The 26,640-nt window shown below is 35.5% G+C and overlaps 1 protein-coding gene across 1 annotated transcript; it reads left to right on the top strand.

The window, feature by feature from the left end:
- The first annotated feature begins 5,331 nt into the window (after positions 1–5,331).
- LOC133333542 (dynein axonemal intermediate chain 4-like) lies at positions 5,332–14,804 on the top strand. The gene is made up of 5 exons (XM_061541858.1): positions 5,332–5,406; positions 5,475–5,837; positions 7,307–8,760; positions 14,302–14,514; positions 14,588–14,804. The coding sequence occupies exons 1-5, from the start codon at positions 5,332–5,334 to the stop codon at positions 14,802–14,804; spliced, it is 2,322 nt and encodes a 773-aa protein (XP_061397842.1).
- Positions 14,805–26,640: the final 11,836 nt, after the last annotated feature.

Genomic DNA, 26,640 nt, shown 5'->3' with positions numbered 1-26,640 from the left:
GATTTTACGGTATTTCTATTACGGAATTTTCTACACCCAAACCATCGTTGCAAAGCCTAACTCCGCCCTATTTTTAACTCAACTCCGATAATAGAGTCGACTACAATTAATAATTCATACATTCCAACCTATGCTAAAGAACCAGTCAACAAATATGAGATTATACTATTGGCAAAGTGTAGTTCCTCAAAAAATCTGGAGGGTACTTCTAGGTGTTTCGATGTTCCGCCGTATATATGATCTGGATTAAAATACAATTCCAGTTTTTCCATTTTATTTTCGTATAGCCTTCATATAACGATACCGGCTCATTTTCGGTATTTTGAAGTTTTTAGTCGCATTTTTCAACAGAAGGCTTTCTTGGGGGATGAATAAAATTCATGCAAAGAATGACCAATATAAGGCCATGTTTTGGCATAGATCCTACATAACACATTAGGTAGTTTGACGAAGAAATTAAGTTATGGAGTATGCTAATATTAAAAAATTGGTGGACATAAAAACAGAATAACATGATTTAAATATCCAGTATAATATATGGATTAATACTTTAAATTGTTAATTGATAAAAAAAAACACATCAAATGTCCTGACCTGAGCTGTGGGAAATATTTAAAAACCAATATCGACCATAAAAAAAATTTTAGAACAATTTATTCCATATGTTCACTTATAGTACGTTTTTCTAAAACTACCTCCATATTTTAATACTACATACGATTTCTAACCGCTGCAGAAATCTAGTTCTATTCTAAATTTGGTATCATTTATTACCTTTCGTACTTTTGTAAAATAGGTTCACCCACATCCTCATTTAGTACCAATTAGTACATATTAATTTAAATTTCCATAAGTACATACACCAGACATATCGGTTTACCCTAAATCCAAATTGTATAAAATTTAGTACTTTTCGTACACGTACGTACAAATTTCCAAATCTACCTACATATGCCAATCCAATACCCCAACAGGAATCCTAACTCCAAATTTCAGGATTCTAGCACTATCGGTTGTCCCGAAATGCAAATGCTACCAAATTTAGTACCATTTAGTACACATAAGTACGAATTCACAAAACTACCTACATACCGCAATTGTATACTCCAGTAATCTCAGTTTCAAATTTCTACTATTTCAGCTCTAAATCCAAATTGTATCAAATCAAGTACCATTGAGTACCCATAAGTAAAAAAATTCCAAAACTACATCCATACCTCCAATCATACACTCTAACAATAAACTTATTTTCAAATTTCAGTGCTCCAGCTATATCGGTTCACCTAAATCCATATTGTACCAAAACTTCTTACGCAGTCCAATCCTACAATCCAAAACTGTGATTTTAACTCCAAATTTCAGGATTCTATCTCAATTGGTTCACCCAAAATTCAAATTATACCAAATTTAGTACACATAAGTACGAATTTCCCAAATTACCAATATACCTCAATTCTACAATGCAGTAGCAATCTTATTTCCACATTTCAGTGTTCCAGCTCTATCGGTTCCCTCAAAATGCAAATTGTACCAAATAGAGTACAATTAGGTACTTTTCGTACACATATCTACAAATTTTTAAAACTATTAAATTTTAATTAATTTTAAATTTCAGGATTCCTTCAAATTCGAATTGTACCAAATTTATAACCATATCGAACTTTTCGTACACATGAGTACACGCTTTCAAAGTTATCTCCTTCTCAACCTTTATTCGCATTCCAAATTTCAAGTTTTTAGCTCTATCCATTCACATGCTACGAAATTGTACCAAATTTAGTACATTTTAGTACTTATCGGATACTTATAGTTCGAATGTCCAAAAAACCCCTTTGCTATATCTATTCTGCATTTCATCAGTGACTCTCATTTCAAATTCAAGAGTTCTAGCTCTACCGGTTCGCCAAATACAAATGGTACCACATTTAGTACTTTTCATACCGTTCTAGTACGAATTTCCAAAAACCCAGCCTATCTGTCACCTTTGGATCAAGAGTGACCCACAACTAACAATTCTAGATTCTACGCCCTTTTATCTGGGCCTTGATGAATCGTTCAGTCAGCCAATCACTTTTATTAGTATAGATTAAAATGTATCTCAATATTTTAAATGTCAATCAATTTATTCGTCGTAAGTTAATGGCTACGATTTCAAATACAAATTTTATTTAAAAACCAGTGAGCGGAGCAACATTGTTGGAAGGAGCCGACAACTGCCACTGAGTGCTCAGTTTCGGCGAATCTATATTTTGAGCCTGGGTAATATTTCGCGATATTTACACCAATTAGATCATTTACACCAGCATCATTTGACCTTTCCTTGTGTCAGATCACGGTGTCAGAGCGTTTAAATTTTCTTCCACACTTCGATCGGTTGAAGGAGAAGCTGACAACGATCGTTGGGACCATCAGGCGTGTCTTGCGGACTGATTGGGGCTTGAGTAGACGATCTGTGCGTATCATATATATATATATATATATATATATATGGTGCACCTATATGGTACAGAACTGCCTCTTCTGTCTTCGGGCAGAGGAAGCTCCTTTCGTGTCAGCGGGTCGTCATGTTAGCGTGCTTGCCAGTGTAACGCAACGTTCGTAGTGGACCGGCCAGACTTTCGCTTCGGCTTATGTACTGGTTTCTTACTGGCGGGGCATGGCTCTCTCAATGCTTTTCTGCATAAAAGAGGCCCGTCCCAGACGGATTTATGTGGGTGCGGGATAACCGAGGACTGGAAGCATATACTGACGGAATGCTGTTACTATGATGACATTAGAGATTTAGCAAGTATGGGTATATCGAATGAAGGGGCGGGTGGGATTTCAGTAGGGCACTTGAAGACGATCGGACCTTTAGTTGTTTAAGTAGTTTTGCTCGTGAAGCATTTAGGAGAAGGACAGTACTCGGTGGAGGTGGTCCTCGTACGTAGCCCCCTTGCAGTTGGGTTTGGTCGGTTGCACCGGGTGGTGGTGGGTAGGTGCACCGAGTGGCGGTGCGTGCTGGTCTTGGTGCGGTTATCGGCGGTTGTAGGTGGTGTACGTACCAGCCTGGACGTGCGTCGAACTGGGACAGGCTCCGGTCTCGAGCTTGAGCGGAGGTTTTCCGTACCGCGGGTGTCAGGTGCCCCTGGATCTGTTGATCCAGCCTGACAGTTGGTGTGGCCCCCTGGGGAGCTTCGCGGGGGTTGTGGTTTCGCCCCTCACCAAGGGGGAGATTATGCCTTCTGCATGCTCTCCAATTGGTACAGTACTTCGGTGCTGGTGCGCTGGTGGGCTCATATCCGCCTGTGGCTCAGCCACTGCGAGGTAGCTCTATGGGCAGGTACTCGCATAAAACACTTCCAGATACTGTCAGATCACCTTACCCATGGAAAATTTGTGATATTCGAATTACAAATGTGGCATGTAGAGCGACTACTAATCGGGTCTATACCATTAAGGCTCAAATTTTACGCCAGAGTATGCATCGGGTCCATTTGATCAGCTAAATATTGATCAATCTTCACCAAAACGTTCATGCTTATTCTTTGTCCATATTCCCTTTCTCATGGCCTCGGGAGCGACCTGAAACCGACAAAATAAAGTTTTTTGTCTATTTCATCTCTTAAACATTAACCGATTATTACCAAAAACAAAAGGGGTCTACATTAGACCGAACCGGTGTTATGCAAAAATTCGTGACAATAGGTCCATAACTATAGTGTAAATGGGCGGTCTTACATGTCTAAATCGACTCATCTAGTCGAGGTATGACGATCGATGTACTTAAAAGTGCCGTTACAAAATCTTCGCGGCGTTACAAACTCTTGAGGCCACACAATGTTATAATATCCCTACAACATAGTTGTGTAGGGTATAATGACAAAATACAGACATCCAGGAAAAATTTGATCATTTATGATCTATGTCCAAACACAGACCAATGTAGAAACATTTCTGCATACATATGTTTTCAAGTGGAGAATGCGGTTATACCCTTCAAAATACATACCAATCTTCATAATTTTTGACAGGCACATTTTCTACCCCATAAGAAACGAAAATATGAAAATGGACACAATTCGATTGAAAAGTGTGTCCAAAGTCCCTAAAATGCTGAAATTTTGGAGGTATAGCTTTATGGGTGGCACCCCAAAATATGGACCAATATTAACATTTTTTTGTAGGGAGACATCCTACCCAAAGATAGTTCAAAATAGTAAATAATTTTAAAAAAGATTGAAAAACGAACTCGAAACCCCCACAATACGGAATAATAGAGTTACCGCTTTAGGAACAACCGAAAAATGGTCCAATATTAATAATTTTTAGTAATGAGAATTCCTTCACAAGGAGAACCCAAAATATGAAATTCGAGCCGATTGGTTGAAAAATTTGACTTTTTGGGCCTATCCAGGAACAGGGTCCAATATTAAACATTTTTAGTAGGGAGGCTACCCTTTTGTGGTTATGTCGAAACATGTTAATTTTTGGTCTGTTCTCGTACTGCAAGAATCTACTCGATTTTACTATTTTGTTCGATATCATAAAGGAAAAAAGTGTTATCGGAGTAAAAAATAGTAGATTCTTGCAGTACGGGAACAGACCATTTAATATGTAAATTTTCAAGCGAATGATAATCCAAAATCAGTTCCAAAATTCAGACCAAAAAGCCGACATTTTGGAGGCTACTAGCACTAGCAATATCTGTTGAAAATGTGAAAGTTCTGTCTTACAAATTGCTTGCTATATCAATAGACGAACGGACATGACTAAATCGACATAGAATTTTATTCTGATCGAAAACATGTATATATGGCCTGTTCCCGTACAGCAAGAATCTACTAGTTTTTACTATTTTTTCCGATATCATAAAGGAAAAATTGTTATCGTAGTAAATACTAGGAGATTCTTGCAGTACGGGAACAGACCAATAATTTATATATATTTGGGGTTCAGGTGAATATTTCGAGGTGTTGCAAACGGAAGACACTAATTGCAGAGTTTTTTGTTATTCACCTCAAGATATCCCGGTCGAACTTTGATCATATCTATTTTTTGTCGATATGTGCTGGTAGAGTTCATTATTAAGATTGGTAACCAAGGTATATTATTTGGTCTGTTCCCGTACTGCAAGAATCTACTAGATTTTACTATTTTCGATATCATAAAGGAAAATTTGTTATCGTAGTAAAAATAGTAGATTCTTGCAGTACGGGAACATACCAATTATATATTTCTACCCTGATGTCAACTTTTGTTTATATTCATATTCAGTCTGTCAATAATTAGAAGAACCCCCAATTACAAAAACTGAAAAATATATTTTCGTATTGCATAAATAATTTGAAAATGGCTGCACCCAAAGTAACCACATTTTCTAAGCCATCGGGTGATGACAAAACTAAAGGCTCACAAGATGATGAAGTAATATACACTTTTCTCAAAAATTCCTGATATATACAATTATACATCAACATTGTTTCGAATTGCAGAGAAAACTACCGATACAAAAGAAAATGTTCTTGCTGGATAAACGAACTTCCAAGGAAGCTATTCCTTCGACCCGGCTTAGCTATTATGAATATATTGATATGGAGGTGCAACGAGCATTGGACATTCGTGATTATTTGAAAATTGAAGAAACAATCGATGGTGAAGTGTTGGATGTAACACCCAAACCAATTGAGGTGCCATACGATACAGAGGGATATAAAAAATTGAAACAAAAAGTGTCATGCATTCAAAAACGCCGAGGCGATTCGGGTGGATTTAAGGGAACTGCAAGTTCGATACTGAGAGCCAAGTCAAGTCGTGGTGTTGGTTTTCATCTATCAATGGAGGATATTGTCACAGGGGTAAGGTGGAAGAAATGTGGGTGTTAGGGAATAATATTTCCTCAATGCGAGCAGGGAGCCTTTAAAGATGAAGTGATGCTCAGGGAACGCTTAAAAACAAGGTGATGCTCAGGAAGCCCTTACTTGTGAGGTGAAACTCAGGGGATGTGTGTAGACGATATGTAGCTCAGGGAGTCTTTAGGGACGGACTGCAGTTTTTTATGTGCTGAAAATTTTTATTTATGTGCTGAAAGTCAGGCAGTTTTTGTGGACAGGCTGAAACTCAGGGTATCTTTATTGACGAGTTTTTATATGAAAATTTATACGAAATGTGAAGGCAGGGATTCTTTATGGACAAGCGGCATCTCAGGAAGTTTTTATAGGCAGAGATTTTTTGTGGACGGACTAAAGCCCAGGGTGACAGTACAGAGACGCTGAAAAGCAAGGAGTTTTTTTATAGACGGTCTTAAATGAGTTTTATAGATGATGTTTATACGCGAGTTGAAAGCCGAGAGCTTTTATAGACGAGCTGGAATATGTCTTCAAAACGAGCTGTAGGGGGTTTCTATCGACGATCTGAAGGGAGTCTCTATAGGCGAGTCAAAAGGAATCTATATCGACGAGCTGAAGGGAGTCTTTCATACACGAGCTGAAGGGAATCTTTATAGACGAGCTGAAGGCAGTCTCTATAGACGAGCTGAAGGCAGACTCTATAGACGAGCTGAAGGGAGTCTTTATAGACGAGCTGAAGGGAGTCTTTATAGACGAGCTGAAGGGAGTCTTTATAGACGAGCTGAAGGGAGTCTTTATAGACGAGCTGAAGGGAGTCTTTATAGACGTGTTGAAGGGAGTCTTTATAGACGTGTTGAAGGGAGTCTTTATAGACGAGCTGAAAGGAGTCTTTATAGACGAGACGAAGGAATTCTTTATAGACGTGCTGAAGGGAGTCTCTATAGACGAGCTGAAGAGACTCTCTTTAGACGAGCTGAAGGGAGTCTCTATAGACAAGCTGAAAAAGTCTTCATAGACGAGCTGAAGGGAGTCTCATAGACAAGTCGAAGGAGTCTCTAGACACGAGTCGAATGGAGTCTTTATACGCGAGTCGAAAGTAATCCCTATAACTGAAGGGTATTTATAGACGAGCTGAAGAGTGTCTTATAGAAAGCTGAAGGGAGTTGAGATAGAAGGACCAGCTAAAGTCCGGATATCGGTGGTAATGAGCTTAATTCTGGAAGTCTGTAGATACCAGGGTTTTAGGGACTAAATGAAGCTCGTGGAGATTTTATATATGTAACCTAGGAAGTAGTTATTAGAGAAGGGAGGGAGTCTTTCTAAAAGAGCTTAATTTAAAGGCGATTTTAAAGATTCCGCACGATTTTAAATAGTTCACACATTTTCGGAAAAGCTCCGAGGCCCTAGCCTGTGGCTTTTGTTCGAATTATACTTTTCCGTATCGAAATCTGAATCTAAATTATTTCCTTCTCCTTTAGATTGGCAGCGAGCGGATGCTTACGGACTTGCGAACTTCCACCGCCATATCACCATACATCGACATATCCAGTTCATCCTCCTCCTCGTCCATCGAAGATAAAACCGAAAAAGATATAAAAACAAAATTCAATTTACCCTTCATACGAGTGGTTCTCCGTAAGACCGAACTTATTTTACTTTACGAACAACAAAGCATGACAGCCATTAAGAATACCGAAGATGGCAACTATGCAGAAAAAGATAATAAGGAATATGATTATTTGACCATAGGAAAGGGAAAGGTGCGGCGGCGATCCGATGCTGAAACCCAGACTAATGATAGTCTCTTTAAATCGCGTAAAGTGAATACAATTCGCAAAGATACGACAGATACTGGTAGTTATGTTTCATATTTTGAAATGTTTGATACTTATCGGAAACTTGAAGAAGTGGATCCATTTGCTTTGGAGGATCAGGAAGATAAAACCGAAAAAGAAAACATTACAAAATTGTCGCGAGAACAACAATTTGCTGCCATAGTGAAATTACCCTCCTTCCATTGGGCCAGCACGGTTTTGAAACGTCTGTTGGCCGGCAATAATTTCGAAACTGCTCAAAGAAGATTCCGCAATATGGATTCCATTCCACTCACAATTTCGAATATAAATTATAAATATTCCCTGCAGAATTTATTTACCATACAACCGTATGCTCCCGATAATGAACGTAGAGCTGTATCCGATATGAGTTTCTGCTATTCGAATAGTGATATCTTAGCCGTATCCTATGGCATTTATTCTTATCAGGCGGCGAAATTACCTTCCACCGGTGAGGTATGCATTTGGAGCATTAAAAATCCTTGTGATCCGGAACGTTACTATTTCTACAACTACCCCGTGGTGGCATTGGAATTTTCACCCTACATGCCGAATTTATTGGCCATTGGACTTTTCGATGGTTCAATTGAGGTGCGGGATATATCAAAATTTAGTCAGCCTCCTGTGGCAATATCACAACGTAGTTCCTCACCTGGAGTGGATCCAGTATTAGCAATTAAATGGATAAAACAAGGTGGCAATTCCGATGACGATGGTGTTGATGATATCGATCCCTTTCTTTCGCTATCACAAGATGGTTCTGTTACGAGATTTCACATAATACGTGGGCCTTATTTACTGGGTAATAAACAAATGTCTTTAGAGCGCATTGAAGGTAAACCAGAAGGCTTGCCGGTTACGGTGTTAAATGCTGCTACTCAGGAAGCCAATCCACGACCACAATGCTTGAATTTGACAAAACATCCATTACACGCGGATATTTATTATATTTTAACGGATGAGGGTTGTCTGCATAAATGTTCAACAAATTATCAACATCATTATTTGGAAGTATTGAAAACTCATAAGGGCGCTGTTAATTGTATGGATTTTTCCCCATGGTCGCCTAAGTTGTTTCTTACATGCGGCAATGATTGGTGAGTAAAATTTCATTTATGTATTTAATTATCAAAGAAGATATATAAATAAAATAAAACGGGCATAAGTTTATGTTTTGGATTGTTATAAGCAGAGATCGCCTTTATAGACAAGCTGAAGGTAGTATGTATAGATCAGCTAAAGTTCGTATGTCTGTATAGATGTGTTGAAGACCGCTTGCCAATAGAGACGAGCTCTTTTGCAGGCAGGAAATCTTTGCAGACAAGTTGAAGCTCAGGTAGTCTTTATAAACGACCGGAGGGTATTCTAATAGAGAAGTATTTATATATGTACTTAATGCAAGGGGTATTTATAGGTTTGTACACGTTTTAGGAATATCCCCTTTATGTCTAGCCTCCGGTAAATTGTTCGGATTATGTCATGTCTTTCCATTTGGTTTTCCAATGAAGATTCCCATAGAAATATTCAATATGAGTTCAAGTTTTTAGGTAGTTAGAATATTAAAAGCTCTTGTTTGCATATTAAAGGTTCTAGACACGTTACAATCTAACTTGTAGTATTTAAAACTTTCGAGTTTTCTGAAATCACCCTCAGAAGATTAATCGGAAAATAAACAATCAGTGAGTTATGTTTTGAAGTTGACTCCAGATACGGTAAAAGCAGTTGTGACGTAGTATGTGTGCTACAAGGGCTAGTTTTTCCTACCTTGATAATACGTGATGAACTCGAACATCGGTTGCATCGAATTGGGATTATTGGTGAGAAAAGAGTCCATCATTCCACTTTGAAGTACAATCGATAGTCATACGAGTGGGCTGCTCAGTATACACCCGTTCGGAAAAGTTGTAGACTCTGCACTTTGGGAAGTACATGAAGTAAATTGCATAGTCGTCCTTGCAAGAATAAGGTCAACTTTGCATAGCACCTTTCAAGGATTAAATCACTGAGAAAACTGCGCACACAAATAAAAAAGAAACGACGATAAAAAATCTATGAATAGGACTTGGAATTACTTTCTGACCCCATGCGACTATCACATGTACTCGGATTTCACAAGAATCGCTGCTAACAATCGTCTAATGAAAAGAGAGGCCAATAAGTTAAAAGTAATATAAATTGTTTCCACCTTCCTCCATTATATGAGGAGTACTTTACTTAAATTGTTGTTCAGATTGGTAAATTGGGCTACAAACTTTTAAAATACCAACAATTAAGGGGACCCCCCCCCCCCCATTCTCGGTGTCAAAAATGTTGTTGATATAATTCGCATCTACACTAATTAAAGAACGTCCCTATAAAATTTCAAATGAAAATCTCAAGAACTCTTGAAGATATAGCCGATTTATTGCCTCAGCATCAAGTGACGGCTGAAGGGTTTCTCAAACTTTAAACGCGTTTTTCTCTAAACATTTTTTTGCGAATGGCGGGCACGATAACTCAAAAACTAATAACCCAATCGATTTCAAATTTTTACACGTTTCTCTGTGAGTGTATAGCTATCGTATGAACTAGGATAAAGCCAATCGGTGAAGATCTTCCTTATTTTTTAACTTGAGTTTTGGTAAAAAATCGGCGATTTTCCAAAAATATTTTTTCAAAGGCCCGCCATTTTGTTAATTTTAGAGCGAAGTCAATAATCCTAGTTCATACGAGAGCCAGACATGTACTCTTTCTAACACCGTTGGAATATTCGGATTTCGATGTTCCAGTGAGGAGTTATCATGCCCACCATCGAAAATAAGGACTTTTCTTTAATTACGAAAAACAACAACAAAAGAATAACAAAAATTTTTTGTAAATTATTTTTCTTCTATTTTAAATCTTCAATTATATATGTGTAAAGTTACAAACCTTAACAGGCATTGGTATTGATTTACCAGTCCATTGAAAATCTTGAAAAATTAAAATCGAGAATGGGTGGGGTTGCCTTAAGGGGTCCTTTATCGAAAAGTTTGTTGCAAAGAACGCTTTTTAGTGGAAAATGCGGCAAAATTGTTCAATACATCGAGATCATTCACCCTGTCTGTTCAAGAACAAGGAATGCAAAGTTAGAGCTAATTACACGAGGCAATGTGACTAAAATCTTGAATCTTCGATCTTGAACGTTCGATTCCATAAATTCCAACGGCATTCGAAAAAGTATATGTCCCGCACAAAAATTAACAAAACGGGGAACATTTGCAATGTAATTTTTGAAAATTCCCTATTTTCGACCACAAACCGAGATAGAAAATAAGAACTATCTTGACCGATTGCATGAATCTTAGTTCACATCTATAAAGTGTCTAAAGTATTTGTTGAGATTTTCACTCGAAATATGAAAGGGATATTCTTGAATTAGTGTATGTTCGAATTTAATAGAAAATAGAAAACCAAAATAGAATTTGTATACCCTGCACAACTATGTTTGTAACGCCAATGTTTTTAACACCTTTAGGTATACCGATCAAACTAGCTTAGTCGATGTGACATGTGTTTCCGTCCGTCTGTTCATTATAATTTGTAAACACGATACAGGCCACAGTTATGGATCAATCTTGACAAAATTTTGCATGTAGGATGGGTTCTGGCCAATGAAGACCCCTATTTTTTTGGTAAAGAAATGGCCAAAAATTTATTTTTGTCGTTTTTTCTGGTCGGTCCAGATGACGCAAATATGGCCGGACATCGCGAAATTTTACATGGAGAAGGGCAATGGGCCAAAGAATAAGCCTGCTTGATTTGATAAAGAGCAGTTAATATTTTGTGGGTCCAGACTTTTGTGTGAAAAGTGAAAAAATGTGTATTCTGGGGCGTATATATGTACTCCTGAAGGACATGGAGCCGAGAAGTTGACAGTATATTCAAGAGGGGTGCTTGACCTTTAAGTTGATACCAATTATGTTGTCGTATGTACTCGGATGGGGGAGTTGCACTTAAATATTTACAGCTGCGTATGTATTCACATATAATATTATTTAGTAACCCATTAACACACTAGATGGCGAAAATATAGAGCTGATCGCTTTGAAATTTTCCCTGAAGTTACAGTTATGGCCAAGGACAGCGCCTATAACATTCGGTGATGATTAGATAATAATTTTAGAATGAAATGGACCGAAAACTTATTTTTTTTTCGATTCGATCTATAGGCTACAATTATAAGCCGAACATCATAACACAATCAACGGCGAAGGAAATCTGAACAAGTAATTAAAAGGGCTGTACTGAATATTTGTGATATTCGGAAAATATGTCAGTATAAGGGAGAGGTGCTGTTGACCTCTAATCGGGTAAGAGGGTGCAAATGTCACGACAAATTGCCCAGGATCGGAATAAACAAGTAAGAGAAAGTAAGAGTTCCATGGCAGTTGTGTAGGGTATCGTATGACCCCCCTCCGACTATACTGTTCCGCTCACTGGTTGAAACTGAGAATGTAATTGAGTGTGGTGGTCTCTTATGTGAAAGGTATGTAAAAGTATAGACCCTTCTGGGAGGATTTCTTATTCTCTGCGAAATTTACTTCCGATTTGAGGAATACGTTTTGTAATAGCGGCATTTGCCAAATGCCTTAAATCTGTCCCTTAAATAGGGGCTATGTAAAAGAGGGACATACATTGAAATTGTCCAATCCTTCCTTCTTAAAAAGAGTTCAGACCCCAGAACAGAACATGAGTACAGTGGCCAATATTTATAATTATTTTTGTATGTCTAGTTTGTCTACTTTCAGACTATGGCATGATAATTTCTATGAAAAACGATTAAAAAAAAGGTTTGAAAAACGTGTTCAAACTCCCCATGTTACTGACATTTGGGAGGTACCTTTATGAATGTGGGTTAATATTGATCATTTTCATTACGAAGTTGAGAAAATACAAGTTGAGAAAATACAATTTGACAAAATACAAAACCAGTAAAGTAGTAAAGTCGTACTGCGTCGACTATATGATACCCTTCACCACTTTGGGTATATTCTACAAACGTATCCTAACAGATGTCGCCTTTTCGACAAGACATGAAATTGAACGAGCACAAATATGTGATTTTAATCTATATGTAATTCGACTAACATCAATCCCTACACATGTCATTCTGCAACCTATGCTAAATTTTGTAAATCGACTTAAAGGAAACCCACCCATTCTCGATTTTAATTTTTCAGAATATTCAATGGGCTGGTAAATCAATACCAATGCACTTTGGGCATACATCATTGTACATATGTATCCCCTCCAAGGAACATACGCAAGTCTTTCTGTAGCCTATGATAAATTTAATTTCATTCGGGCAGATTTAATATCGACTTCGTACCATGGGACAAATTTATGAAAAACGACTTATAGCAAATCTAATACACGCTATTTGGTCGCCGCACTGTTAAAATTTTAATTTCATTCAGACATCCATTCGAAAAACATACGGATGCTATGACAGCATCTACATCAATTTCAACAAAACGCAATAACGTTATTCAAGTCTCAACTTGACGTTGTGCAAAAAATCGTGTTAATCGGACAAACATTAGAAGGTTGGTGCACCAGTTATGTAAAATCGGACGAATATATATGTATATGTGGGAGCTATATCGAAACCAGAACCAATTTTTTCCGAAACTTAGCACACATCATTCTAGACTTAATTCAGTACGCTGTGCCAAATTTCATGCAAATCGAAAGGTATATAGAAACTTTGGTGCACCATTTACCTTAAATCGGACGAAACTATATATGGGAGCTATATCTAAATCTGAACCGATTTTCTCGAAACTTGGCCCACATCTTTCTGCGCCTAATTCAGTACTCTATGCCAATTTTCATGCAAATCGAAAGATATAGAGGGACTTTGGTGCCCCATTTACCTTAAATGGGACGAAAATATATATGGGAGCTATATCTAAATCTGAACCGATTTTTCAATAGGGTTCGTCCTTGGGCCAAATAAGTGACTTGTGCCAAATTTCATCCAAATCGGATCATAAATGCGACCTGTACTTTGTTTACAATTTAACATATACAGACGGACGGACATGCATAAATCGACTCAGAAATTGATTGTATGCATATTCTCAAAAGGAACTATGTGTCTATCTCGTTTCCTTTTGCCTGTTACAAACATATGCACAAAGACATAATACCACACCACAGTGTGGTGAAGGGTATAATAAGGAAGATCTTCACCAATTGGCTTTATCCTAATTCATACGATAGCTATACACTCACAGAGAAACGTGTAAAAATTTGGAATCGATTGGATTATTAGTTTTTGAGTTATCGTGCCCGCCATTCGCAAAAGAGAAAAACGCGTTTAAAGTTTGAGAAGCCCTAATTTCCGAGTGATTAAAATCAATTAGTGTAAATATCTAAAAACCCCTCCGCAATGTAGTACAAATATATACTACAATACAATATTGGTCCATACTGCATGTCCTCGAAAAAGATCTCAGATAACCTTCAAGCAGTACCTCAGACTATAGGTTTATAACATTTCATCATATAGAATAATGTTTTATAGGTCTTATAGGGTAGCAAAAAGGCCTATCCTAATTATATGGTATTACTGTTAAATTCCATAAATAACATTTACGTTTTTATTCTTTCAGGTTCATTCGAATATGGATGGAGGGAATTTTCAAGCCTCTCATAACCCTACAAAATATGTATGGTCCCTATCAATGGGCTGGTTGGAGTCGTACACATTCTACAATACTGATTGCACTAAATCGAAAACAATGCGAAATATGGGATTTAAAAAGGAGTACTCTGAAGCCAGTCTCTGTACACAAATTGGGTTCGTCTTACAATACATTGGCACTGTGAGTAGAATTTAGAATATCCCAACACACAATTCCATCAATATTTAATTAAAATAATAAAATTTATCCTTAGATTTTCACGTGATGGTAATTCCATAGCCATTGGCAATGAACGTGGTAAAGTTTTTCTCCTGGCATATGAGGAGATGCCATTTGCACCCCATTACCAATACGATGCACTCGAAAAGGCAATATTTAATGCTGTTAACAATTTTCCCGAATTGTTGATTGAATTGAAAAGTTTGGGTTATTTTGGTTATCCCAATAAGGGTATGGTTATACCACCTTAAATATACACAAACATACATACACACACACACATATGTATCCAATTTATATATGAATGCGGCAATTTTGTGTAAGCCATTAAAACCTTAATTGTAGTCATGCTCTTAAATTGGAAACTTAACATGATGTTGAATTTTTTTTTCTTTATATCCAATATAATTTTTTGGATCAATTTATCAACAACAAAAACAACAACACAAAAAAATAACATTTCACTGAATATGTTAAATTGAATTGAAATAAAAACTTCATTTAATATTGAATAGGACATCTGTTTGAATGTGTGTGTGTTGTTGCTTTTTTCGTTGATTTTATTTTATTTCAATTTTGTTAATGGGATTACTTATAATCTGTTTTTGGATAGTATTTTTGCAGTAAAGTTATATGGCTGTTAAAGAGTTTTTAATCGGTTTTAAATGAAATTCGAAAAAATTAAATAAAGTGAAACAGGCACTATTGATATATGGGAAGAGTGGGGGATTTGGAAAATAAAAAATTAATGCTTGAAAAAATATTCTTAAAAAATGCACGCCTTGTGTTGATGCTTGAAAATTTTTCTTTAAAAAATCCATACCTTGTGTTGGATGGTCCTTGAAAAACTATTTTGTACTTAACTGTCGGCAACCTCAGTATATACTGAGGTTGCCGACAGTTCCTTATTTAATGCAAAGCAGATTTATATATACACTATGGTACAGCGTATTATGTATTTGTGCATATGTTTGTAACAGGCAAAAGTAATCGAGAAAGACCCATGGTTCGTTTTGAGAATATGCATAGAATCACTTTCTAAGTCGATTTACGATGTCCGTCCGTCCGTCTGTCCATGTTAAATTGTAAACAAGGTACAGGTCGCATTTATTATTCGAATTGGATGAAATTTGGCACAGCTCATTCATTTGGCCCAAGGACGAACCCAATTGAAATTTGGAAAAATCGGTTCAGATTTAGATATAGCTCCCATATATATTTTCGTCCGATTTAAGGTAATTGGTGCACCAAAGTCCCTAAATAACTTTCGATTTGCACGAAATTTTTGCACAGCGTACTGAATTAGGCCTAGAATGATGTGTGCCAAGTTTTTTGGAAATCGGTTCAGATTTAGATATAGCTTCCATATATATTTTCGTCCGATTTAAGGTAAATGGTGCACCAAAGTCCCTAAATAACTTTCGATTTGCACGAAATTTTGCACAGCGTACTGAATTAGGCCTAGAATGATCTGTGTGAAGTTGTTTGGAAATCGGTTTAGATTTCGATATAGCTCCCATATATATTTTCGTCCGATTTAAGGTAAGTGGTGTACTTAAGTCCCTAAATATATTTCGATTTGCACGACATTTGGCACAGCGTACTGAATTAAGTCTAGAATGATGTGTGTGTGCAAAGTTTCGTGAAAATCGTTTCAGATTTAAATGTAGCTCCCACATATATTTTTACACGATTTAAGGTAATTGGTGCACCAAAGTCCTTCTATATCTTTCGATTTGCACGAAATTTGGCATAGCGTACTGAATTAAGTCTAGAATGATGTGTGCAAAGTTTCGTGAAAATCGGTTCAGATTTAGATATAGCTCCCATACATAGTTTCGCCCGATTTTAGGTAAATGGTGCACCAAAGTCCCTGGAATTCTTTTCATTTGCACGAATTTTGGCATAGCGTACTGAATTAAGTCTAGAATGATGTGTGCAAAGTTTCGTGAACAATCGTGAACATTCAGATTTAGATATAGCTCCCATATACATTTTCATCCGATTTAAGGTAATTGGTGCATCAAAGACCCTATATATCTTTCGATTTGCACGAAATTTGGCATAACGTACTGAATTGCATCTATAATAATTTGTGCTAAGTTTCATGAAAATCGGTTTTGATTTAGATAAAGCTCCCATATATATTTTCGTCAGATTTTAGGTAAACGGTGCACCAAAGTCTTCTCATTTCCAGGAATTTTGGCATAGCGTACTGAATTAAGTATATAAAGATGTATGCAAAGTTAGATATAGCTCCCATATATATATATACGATTTGTCATAGCGTACTGAATCAAGTCTAGAATGACGTGTTCTAAGTTTCGTAAAAATCGGTTCAGATTTAGATATAGCTCCCATATGTATTTTCGTCCGATTTTATGTAAGTCCCAAAGTCCCTATATATCTTTCGATCGCACGAATTTTGGTCTAGGGTACTGAATTAAGTCTAGAATGATGTTGCTAAGCTTCGTGAAAAGATCTATAGGTTGGCGGATTGACACAACGTACTGAAGTAATACAAATTAGTCTCTTGCAAGTTTCGCTGAAATCGGGTCAAATATAGATATATTACAAATACGCGACGTCTGTTAGGATACATATGTAGAATATACCTAAAGTGGTGAAGGGTATCATATAGTCGGCCCAGTCCGACTTTACTACTTTCCTTACTGGTTTTATTTGATGTTTCATTTTCCGCTATCAGAAATCAATTATACTAAATACCCTTAAATCTAAATTTCCGCTCAAATGTCGTCGGAATTCCCATTTCATGTCCTTAAAACTTCCCACAACTACACTGCATATTTTCGCATTCTATATAAATTCAGCTATCCTTTTGGGACTCACCATTTGCCAGTGTATATGTATGTAGAAATATTCCGCACATTTTGTTATTAATATGCATACCATGCATGAGTAACTTTCGATTAATATATTCATATGGCATTTCGGTCGTTCTCTACACAATCTCATTAAAAATCGACATATGTTCTGTCTTTTTTTTTTGCATTTTTCTGCCCAAGAATTTTTATACATTCATATTCCAGAAGAGTTGAATTCATTTATATCCTAACCCCGGAATGCACTAATTCTGCTAACCATTCATTTATGAATATTCATAAAAATTGGTCTGTATGTTGGAGAAAAAAAAACACACACACACACAAAACTATTACATATGTATGGTTGTTAAACTTGATTTGATAAGTGAACAAGTTAATATGCATTTCGAAAAAGAGTTTGTTTTTCTTTTTTTTTCAACAAGTTGTGAAAATTGGCAAAAGTTTATATATGTGAGTAAGTAAGGGACCAAAAGATGGGGTCCGACTGTGCGTTATGAAAAATTTAATCACAATCAAGCATATGTTGTTTATGTGGTACACCGTATACATGAAATCTGACAAGCCTATATATAAGCCGTGCTATACATAAATCTCTACGATATGCTAAAATCAGATATGTATCTAAATATGAACCGATTTTCACAAAATATAGTAAGGTTCGTTCTTGAGCCAATATATGAGACGTGTTAAATTTCATTTCATACAGATAATAAGTGCGGCTTGTTCGGCCTGTTTAAGAAAATACATGGACAGACGGATGGACATGGGCTTAGATACATATATATATCCTTATTTTTGGAATGCAATTTCGAACATTTGTAACATGTCTCTGGATTCGATGTCTGTAAGGGATTTGGACACATCGGATGCTAATTTTGTTTCATTTTATCTAAGAGTTAAGTGATTGACTGTCTGATTGATTCACTAAACGATTCATCAACATCCTGACGTCTGAAGCTAGAATCTTGAAATTTGGGTTCAGTGTCACTCTTAACAGAAGGAGTCAGATAAACAGGGTTTTTTGGAAATTCGTACTAGAGCGGCACAAAAAGTTCTAAATATAGTACCTTTAGTATTTTACGAACCGGTAGAGCTAGAACTCTTAAATTTAACACTAGAACGCCGAAGGCAGTCATTTTGACCGCTTTCCAATTTCAAGTCCAAAAGCAACTGTGCATTTAATGACACTTTTTTTTAAAATTTGGTGACTTTTTGTACCTCATAGAAATACGTTTATTATAAAAAAATCATCAAATTTTAAAAAAAAGTGTCATTGAATACACAGTTGCTTTTGTACTTGAAATTGGAAAGCGGTCAAAATGACTGCCTTCGGCGTTCTAGTGTTAACAAAGGGATATTTTTTTGGAAATTCGAATTATAAGTATACGAAACGTACTAAATTTGGTTCAATTTCGTAGCATGTGAACGGAGGGATCTAAAAACTTGAAATTTGGAATGCGAACCAAGGTTGAAAAGTAGGATCGATATAAGGATATGGCTTTGGAAGTGTGTACTCATGTATAGGAAAAGTACAAAACAGTACTAAATTTGATACAATTTGAGTTTGGAGCAGGAATCTTGAAATTATCCGTCGGAATGTAGGATTGGGAACATAGGTAGTTTTGGAAATTTGCACTTATTTTTTACTAAAAGTACTAAATGGTACTATATTTGTTACTATTTGGATTTAGGTGATCCGATGGAGTTGGAACACTGAAATTTAAAATAATGACTACTGTTAGGGTGTGGGATTGGCGTATGAAAGAAGTTTTGGAAATGCGTACAAATGTGCACTAAATTTTTACCGTTTGGATTTGGTCTGAAATCTTACAGTTGGAAAATGAATTGTGTGATGTCTGTAGTTATGGAAATTTGTACTACAAGTTGATACAATTCGCATTTGGGTTAGCCGATAGATCTCAAATCCTGAAGTTTGAAATTAGTAAACTTGATACAATTTACAGTTTGGCTGAATCAATGGAGTTGGAATCCTGAAATTTGGAGTTAGGGCCACTGCTGGGGTGTAGGAGTGGGATATGTAGAAGGTTTTGGAAAGTACTAATGTGTACAAATTGGTACCAAATGTGGATTTGGATTAACCAATAGAGCTGGAACACTGAAATTTGGAAAACAAAGGTTACTGTTAGAGTGTAACATTGGGCTGTAGTTTTGGGAAATTCGTCATTATGTGTGATATATAAATTTGATACAATTTGGATTTGGGCTTGGAATCTTGAAATTGGGAAATATGTTGTGGTAGGTAATCGGATGGACGTTTATACTAATGCCTACATTATGTTACAAAATTTGATATTATTTGGAATTATGTAAACCGATAGAGCAGGAATTCTTAAATTTGGAATTTAATTGACTGTTGGAGCTAGGATTGGGGTATATAGGAACTTTCGGAAATTCATACTTGAGGTAGGTAAATTTATATTAAATGGTACTAAATTTGGATTTGGGTGAACACATCGAGCACGAATCATAAAATTTGGAATTAGTTTTGGAAGTAAGTGCTACAAGAGCACAAAAGGCGATAAATGGTCCCAAATTTAGTATAGAGCTAGATTTCTGTTGCAGATACGATGAGATATGGAGATATTTTTAGAAATACGTACTGAAGGAGAACAAAGGTACTAAATGTTAGATGTGGTCGATGTTTTTGTGTAGGTCTATAAGCTCTTCTAACATATGTAGTTTTCTGTGACAAACAAAACAATTTTAATACATGTTTAAATAGTTCCCATATTAGCTAAAATCATTCAATTTACAATCATTCCAAATTTTGACACTTTGTGTTGGAGGAGTTAGACGTAGTCCGATAGCCACATTTATATGAACTAGGTTGTTTTTCTTGCAAAGTTCATATCACATCGCATTTCCAAAAATAGTTCATGTGAATTAAAAAAAAATCAAAATGTTGATAATTTGAGTGGTTAGCTTACTGATTTCAATATTGCGATAGGAAATGTTTGGATAACTTGAATACTCCGTTCACTTATTATGATATTAACAATTTTTTAAATGTTAAGAAGAACCGATTGACCTCGCTGAAATTTGGTACTTTGAGTTATTATTGGGTAACAAATCTCCCTATCAAAAATTATAAATAAAGGTCCATTTTTTCGTATAGCCCCCATATAAGGGTACCCCCAATTTTAAGTATTTTCGGGTTCTTGGGCTCGTTTTATAACTGAATTCTCTGAAATTCTGTACATTGGGTTCTTATTGGGTACCAAATTACTCCACTAAAAATTGTAATTATAGGTCCAGTTTTTCTGGTAGTCCCCATATTACGGTACCCCCAAAATCTTGGTATTTTGGGGGTTTTGATCGTATTTTTGGACCGAATTGACTGTAATTTAGTACGTCGAGTTCTTATTAGTTAGCAAATCTGTCCACTATGAATTATAAATATTGGTCAATTTTTTCTGGTAGCCCCCATATAAGGGTACCCCCCAATTTTCGGTATTTTGGGGTTCTTGAGCGCGTTTTTCAACCAAATTCTTTGTAATTTGATTTTTTGTAGTCGTATATGGTAAAAAACCCCCCTCCAAAAAATTAATTATATTCGCCCCTTTTTAGGGGTAGTCCACACATAACCCCCTTATTATACCCTTCACCACACTGGGGTACAGGGTACTGTGTCTTTGTGCATATGTTTGTAACAGGAAAAACAATCGAAATAGACCCATGGTTCCATGCTTATTTACCAATTTTTATTCATCCTCTTTTTATAATCTTAATAAAAATCCGATTCAGTTCACAACTATCACTTGACACTCCCTCAGCCCTCTTGATACCACACACAATTGAAACAATACAAACTTAAATCGTTCTTCAAGTAACACCCCTTTCCCTTTTTAAGCCATTATTCCCACGTTTTTTTCAGTGTCATCAGTTAAACAATAAATTTTGATTATTTACTATTGGCATTAAAAAGAGAGAAATACCCTCCTCATTGTTTTCAGTTCCTATTTTCCTATGTAGCCCACAATGACCATTATTGAAATTTATTTGAAAAAGTCAATGCGCTCTCTCTGTAGCCACGACTATCATCTGAATCGATTTATGTTCATAGAAATGTACTTTATTTCTTTGCCATAATAAATATTTTATAGTCACAGTAAATCTCTTTTTTTTTTGGTAGTTGATAGTTTACTACAAAGATATCACCAAAAGCGGTGGGTGGTGGCTCACTAAAGCAATGTGGATTAGGAGACCCATGATTGTCGATAAAAGTGTGCGATTTTCTTGTCATAATATTGTGAGTTTATGTGTTTAAACAAAACAGAAACGAAATCAAATTCGATTTTTTGTGACTTGTAATGATTTTTGCGATATAAAATCGTTGCAAATAATAGCCCGGCCATAAAATTGTAACTTTGTTTTATCGTACGAAATAGATATTAACTGATTTAATATATTTTAACTAACCCTAGAAGTGACCGTTTGTGGGCTTGGTATGGTGTGGAGGTACATTAATTGTTATTGCTTTTCATGATCATATTGTAATTTATGTGCGATAAATAAAAACACATTATGATTAGGACTCTTGGGGTAAAAATTACGATAAAATAAGGGTTGTGGTTTGCACAGTGATATTTAGTGCGTATACGTAATGATGAGGTATGTCAATGTGTAGCTAATACGCCTGTGGTTCGTTTTCTTGGCATTTATACCCAAGGACGAACCATATTGTAATTGATGAAAATTGGTGTGATTAAGCTACACGATACAGATGCACTTACCACATATACTGTCTTTATATTTCATGTAAAATGTTCAGTGAAGACCCAACGAGCAGGAGCACGTATTGGACAAATCATTTGCAACTGAAATTGGCTATGTGGAAATATGTAGTAATCAATTTATTTGAAGTTGAAAAATATGTCAACTTTGTTTTTTGATTTTGTGTCACAGTGTCAGGAAGGTGACACTTTGATTTTACTACAGACGGACTCTAATTCAGCAAGTCAAAATTTGATCCATAAGGTAGTTAAAAATTTTCCAAATTATGCCCATTTGTAAGACTCTAACTCAGTTAAAATATTACATTCGTATTCCACAAAAACATAAATGTATCGACCTATATTGAAAATTATCTGCCAGCAGAATTTGAATACAACATACTTATAATATATGAATAACGATGACATATTATGGAAATATATGGAAGATAGAAGACATAGGCTTTATAGATGACAGGAAAATAAAATAGATAATTGTCCCTTTAAAAAAGAGAACGTTTGGTCACCTTACCAATATCGTATGGTCACCTTACCATCTCAACAGTACACACTAATTCTCTTCGCCACAGAACTCCAGCTCTATTTTCCCAAAAAAGAACAAATATAGTTTTAGTACCATTTAGTACACACATATATAAATTTCCATTACTACGGACCTTAACAATCGTAAATAGGAATTTCCAAAACTTCCCACACACCCCAATCTTAATTTCAAATTCCAGGATTTCAGCTCTTTCGGTTCACCTAAACTGAGTTGTATCAAATTTAGTATCATTTTGTACCCAAAAGTATAAATTTCCAAAACTACGTCCATATCATATCATACAATTCAATAGAAATCTTATTTCCAAATTTCAGGATTCAAGCCCCTATCGATTTACTTCGCGATCTTTGCACACTTTTGACTGTCTAGAGATCAGCAAATGTTACTAATAATCAGTACAGCCCCTCTAATTACTTGTCCAGATTCCCTTCACCTTGGGTTGTGTTCTGATGTTCGGCTTTCGACTCGAAAAGTACAAATAATTAAATTTTCTGTCCACTTCATCCGAAAAGTTATTATTTGATCATCACCTAACATTTAGGCGTTGTCCTTGACCATAACTGGAACCTCATGGACCATTTCAAAGCGATTAGCGGTATATTTCCGCCCTCCAGTGTGGTAATGGGTCACTAAATAATATATGAATTCGTAAGCACCTGTAAATATTTAAGTGTAACTCCCGCATCGGAGTACCTACGACAACATAATTGGTATCAATTTAAAGGTCAACCACTCCTTTCATATACTATCAACTTCTCGGGCCTATGTCCTTCAGTGGTAAATATATACGCTATAGAATACAAATTTTATAATTTTTCACACAAAAGTTACGGTCCATTTGACCCGCTAAATATTGACCGATCTTTATCAAAACAGGCATGCTTATTCTTTGGCCCGATCCCATTCTCCATGCAAAAATTCGCGGTGTTTGATCCATAATTGCGGCCTCTGGAGCGACCAGAAAATCAGACAAAAATAAAGTTTTTGGTCCATTTCATCCCCTAAATATTAACCGATCTTTTCCTAAAACAATAGGGGTCTTCATTGGCCAGAACCCATCCTACATGCAAAATTTCGTGAAGATTGGTCCATAACTGTGGCCTATATCGTGTTTACAAATTATAATGGACAGACGGACAGACGGACGGACGGACACACATGTCTAGATCGACTCAGCTAGTCGAGATATGACGATCGGTATTTTGGGGCTGCATAAAGCTATAATACCCTGACAACATAGTTGTGTAGGGTATAATTATAGGATTACAGTCCTATCGGTTCACCCAAATCCAAATTGTCTTAAATTTAATATAATTAAACATTAGTACGAATTTTCAAAACTACTTTTTTATACCTCAATTCTACATTCAAAAAGTAATCTTGATTCCAAATTTCAAGTTTCCAGATCTATCGGTTCACCTAAATTCAAATTTTATCAAATTTAGTAGGGGTGAGGGTGGCACCTTTGAACGTGGGGCACCTTTGAACAGCGCTCATAAAATCTTGGTTTAAAATTTTTCCGACCCGCAACTACATTTTTGTATATGGCAATCTTGTTCTCTATCTGCGTAAACCACTTTGGCTATCTTTTTGAGTTGTCGACAAAATGTACATGGGTGACCATGTTTTCGCAGTGTCATTGTAAACTTTTATTGATTTGGTTGTAAGGGCGCAGAAATAATTCTGTAATAGTTTTCTTTCGTCAAACAATTTTTTTGCATTCCAACAATCATTTCAAACATAACTAATGTAATTTCTTTCATATACATATATTTATTACAAAAAAGTTATTATAAATTTCCGTAAAATGCCATGGGTGGGGCACATTTGAACATGCCCATTAAACTCGAGTAAAAAACGGAGTTTTTAAATTTTGGCTTCGATTTCTCAAAATTTCAAATGGACTAAGAAGATTACAAAATTAATTGTATTTTTCACCATATTAATTTTTGTTTTAAGTAATTTTATGTTTTAATAAATTTTGATCTAATTTTTTTAAATTTTGAAAATTTTTTATACATTTTTTAATGAATAAATGCATTTCTGATACGTATGAATAAAATACATACATATTCAAATATAAACACTGTAAAAAACCATGTCGTTCAAAAATGACAACAGTTTTGAACACTTTGACTTCGTCCATTAAAACAGTAACAAAATATATTTATCAAGCTTATAGTATGTCATATGTATATTCATTTTAAAGGTTACATATGTACCTATTAGTTAAAATTTATACGAAACCAAAAATTATAAAATAAAAAAATGTATAAGGCTTGAAAGCAAAAAGTGTTCAAAGGTGCCCCCCTCTCCCCTAAATATAAGCACAAATTTCCACAACTAACGTCATCACACAATCCCGTAGAAATCTTGTTTTCCAATAATAGGATTCAAGTCCTATCGGTACACCCAAACTGCAAATAGTACCATGTTTAGTACTTTTTAGTACATATAAATACGAATCTCCAAAAGTAGGGAATCTTAATTCCAAATCAAAATTATATCTAATTTAGTGCCATCCATAACTACCTACAAATCCCAATTAAATTTCAGGATTCCAGCTCCATCCAAATTATAATTGTACTAAACATAGTTCTATTTAGTACTTTTCGTATTCATGAGTATACACTTCCAAAACAAACTCATTATATGGACCCTACTTATCAACCTTGATTCAAATTCTAAATTTCAAGGTTTTAGATCTAACCGTTCAGATTCTACGAAATTCTACCAAATTTAGTACATTTTAGTTTTCGGACCCTCATTCCAAAATCCAGAGTTCTAGCTTCAGGCGTTTCTTTTGGGCGTTGAGTCAGTCTGTCAAGCACTTTTCTCTTTTATTAATACAGATATAGATTCACAATCACAAATTCCTCACACTTTTATTTTCGGAAAGGCCTTACTTGATCGTCCAAAGTATTTAGTGAGACTCCTACAAAAAATCATATTCAGAGATGATCCGTCAGAAACAGTGACGGACAAACATTTCCGAATGTAATACATACGTCGGAAACCTATCGAAAACCATTGATAGATATGTATTTCCTTTAGTGAATATCTTATACATATGCTTTAATAAAAATCATTTAAAATTTCAAAAATTTCAGTTCAAGGAATTTGCTATTTTTATGAAAATTTTGAGTCATTCGTAGTTAAAAATATGTGTGAATATTATATTCTTGAAAATAATTGTATATGGTGAAAATATTTAATTAAATGTCGTTTAACACATTCTATACAGAAATATGGCGTTTTTGACGTTTAAACCTTTTTAGACAGTCGAAACCTTGAAATTCTTCACATAGACAATCTCTGATCATATTCAACCAAAAGACTACTCAATTCTATATGCAAATATATCACCGTTATGACACCAGTAGCTAATGGTGACTATCGGTATAAAAACTCACTTACCTATATAGTATTTTATATACATATACATACGTATATTTACCTGGAAAAAATAAAAATATCTATTAAATCTACGTATAAAATTGTAATATTTATTATACATAAGCAATGATATATGTATGTACATAATATATTGCCTTTTATAGAAATATATACACATCTTATTGGTATTTCACTTCAATGCATTTCTTTTACCTTTAAATCTAGAAATGTTATTTATTGCATTGACCCAATTTCCTTATTAATTTCTTAAAGCATACCAGAAGAAGAGAAAGCTAAAGAGGATGACAAGCCCTGTTTTTTTCATTTAATTTCTTATAAAATATTGATGCTTGTAAGGAAAAGGATTTTCTAGTGCAAGAAAATGAAGTATGGAATGAAAGAAAGAGGAAAAAATAGTGCTAGTAGGGCAGTAACGAATGAAGAGATCTTTACTTATGTGAAATTTTGTTTAAGAATATAACATGGAAATTAATTTGAAGGTTCACAAAACTTCAACGGGAATCTCAAGTTGATTACAGGTCAGTTG

Source organism: Musca vetustissima, unplaced genomic scaffold (genome assembly GCF_032173495.1).
Source record: "Musca vetustissima isolate MV318-11 ecotype Yass unplaced genomic scaffold, APGP_CSIRO_Mvet_v1 utg50402, whole genome shotgun sequence".
In the NCBI taxonomy this organism is placed as follows: domain Eukaryota; kingdom Metazoa; phylum Arthropoda; class Insecta; order Diptera; family Muscidae; genus Musca; species Musca vetustissima.
This window is presented reverse-complemented; position numbering and strand designations above follow the sequence as displayed.

What these genes read in the sequence shown, in the direction of transcription:
- LOC133333542 (XM_061541858.1), top strand. Translation starts at nt 5,332, where the DNA reads ATGGCTGCACCCAAAGTAACCACATTTTCTAAGCCATCGGGTGATGAC. An exon ending in AAGGCTCACAAGATGATGAA is followed by an intron (nt 5,407 to 5,474) that starts GTAATATACACT and finishes TTCGAATTGCAG; the next exon opens with AGAAAACTACCGATACAAAA. An exon ending in TCTTACAATACATTGGCACT is followed by an intron (nt 14,515 to 14,587) that starts GTGAGTAGAATT and finishes ATTTATCCTTAG; the next exon opens with ATTTTCACGTGATGGTAATT.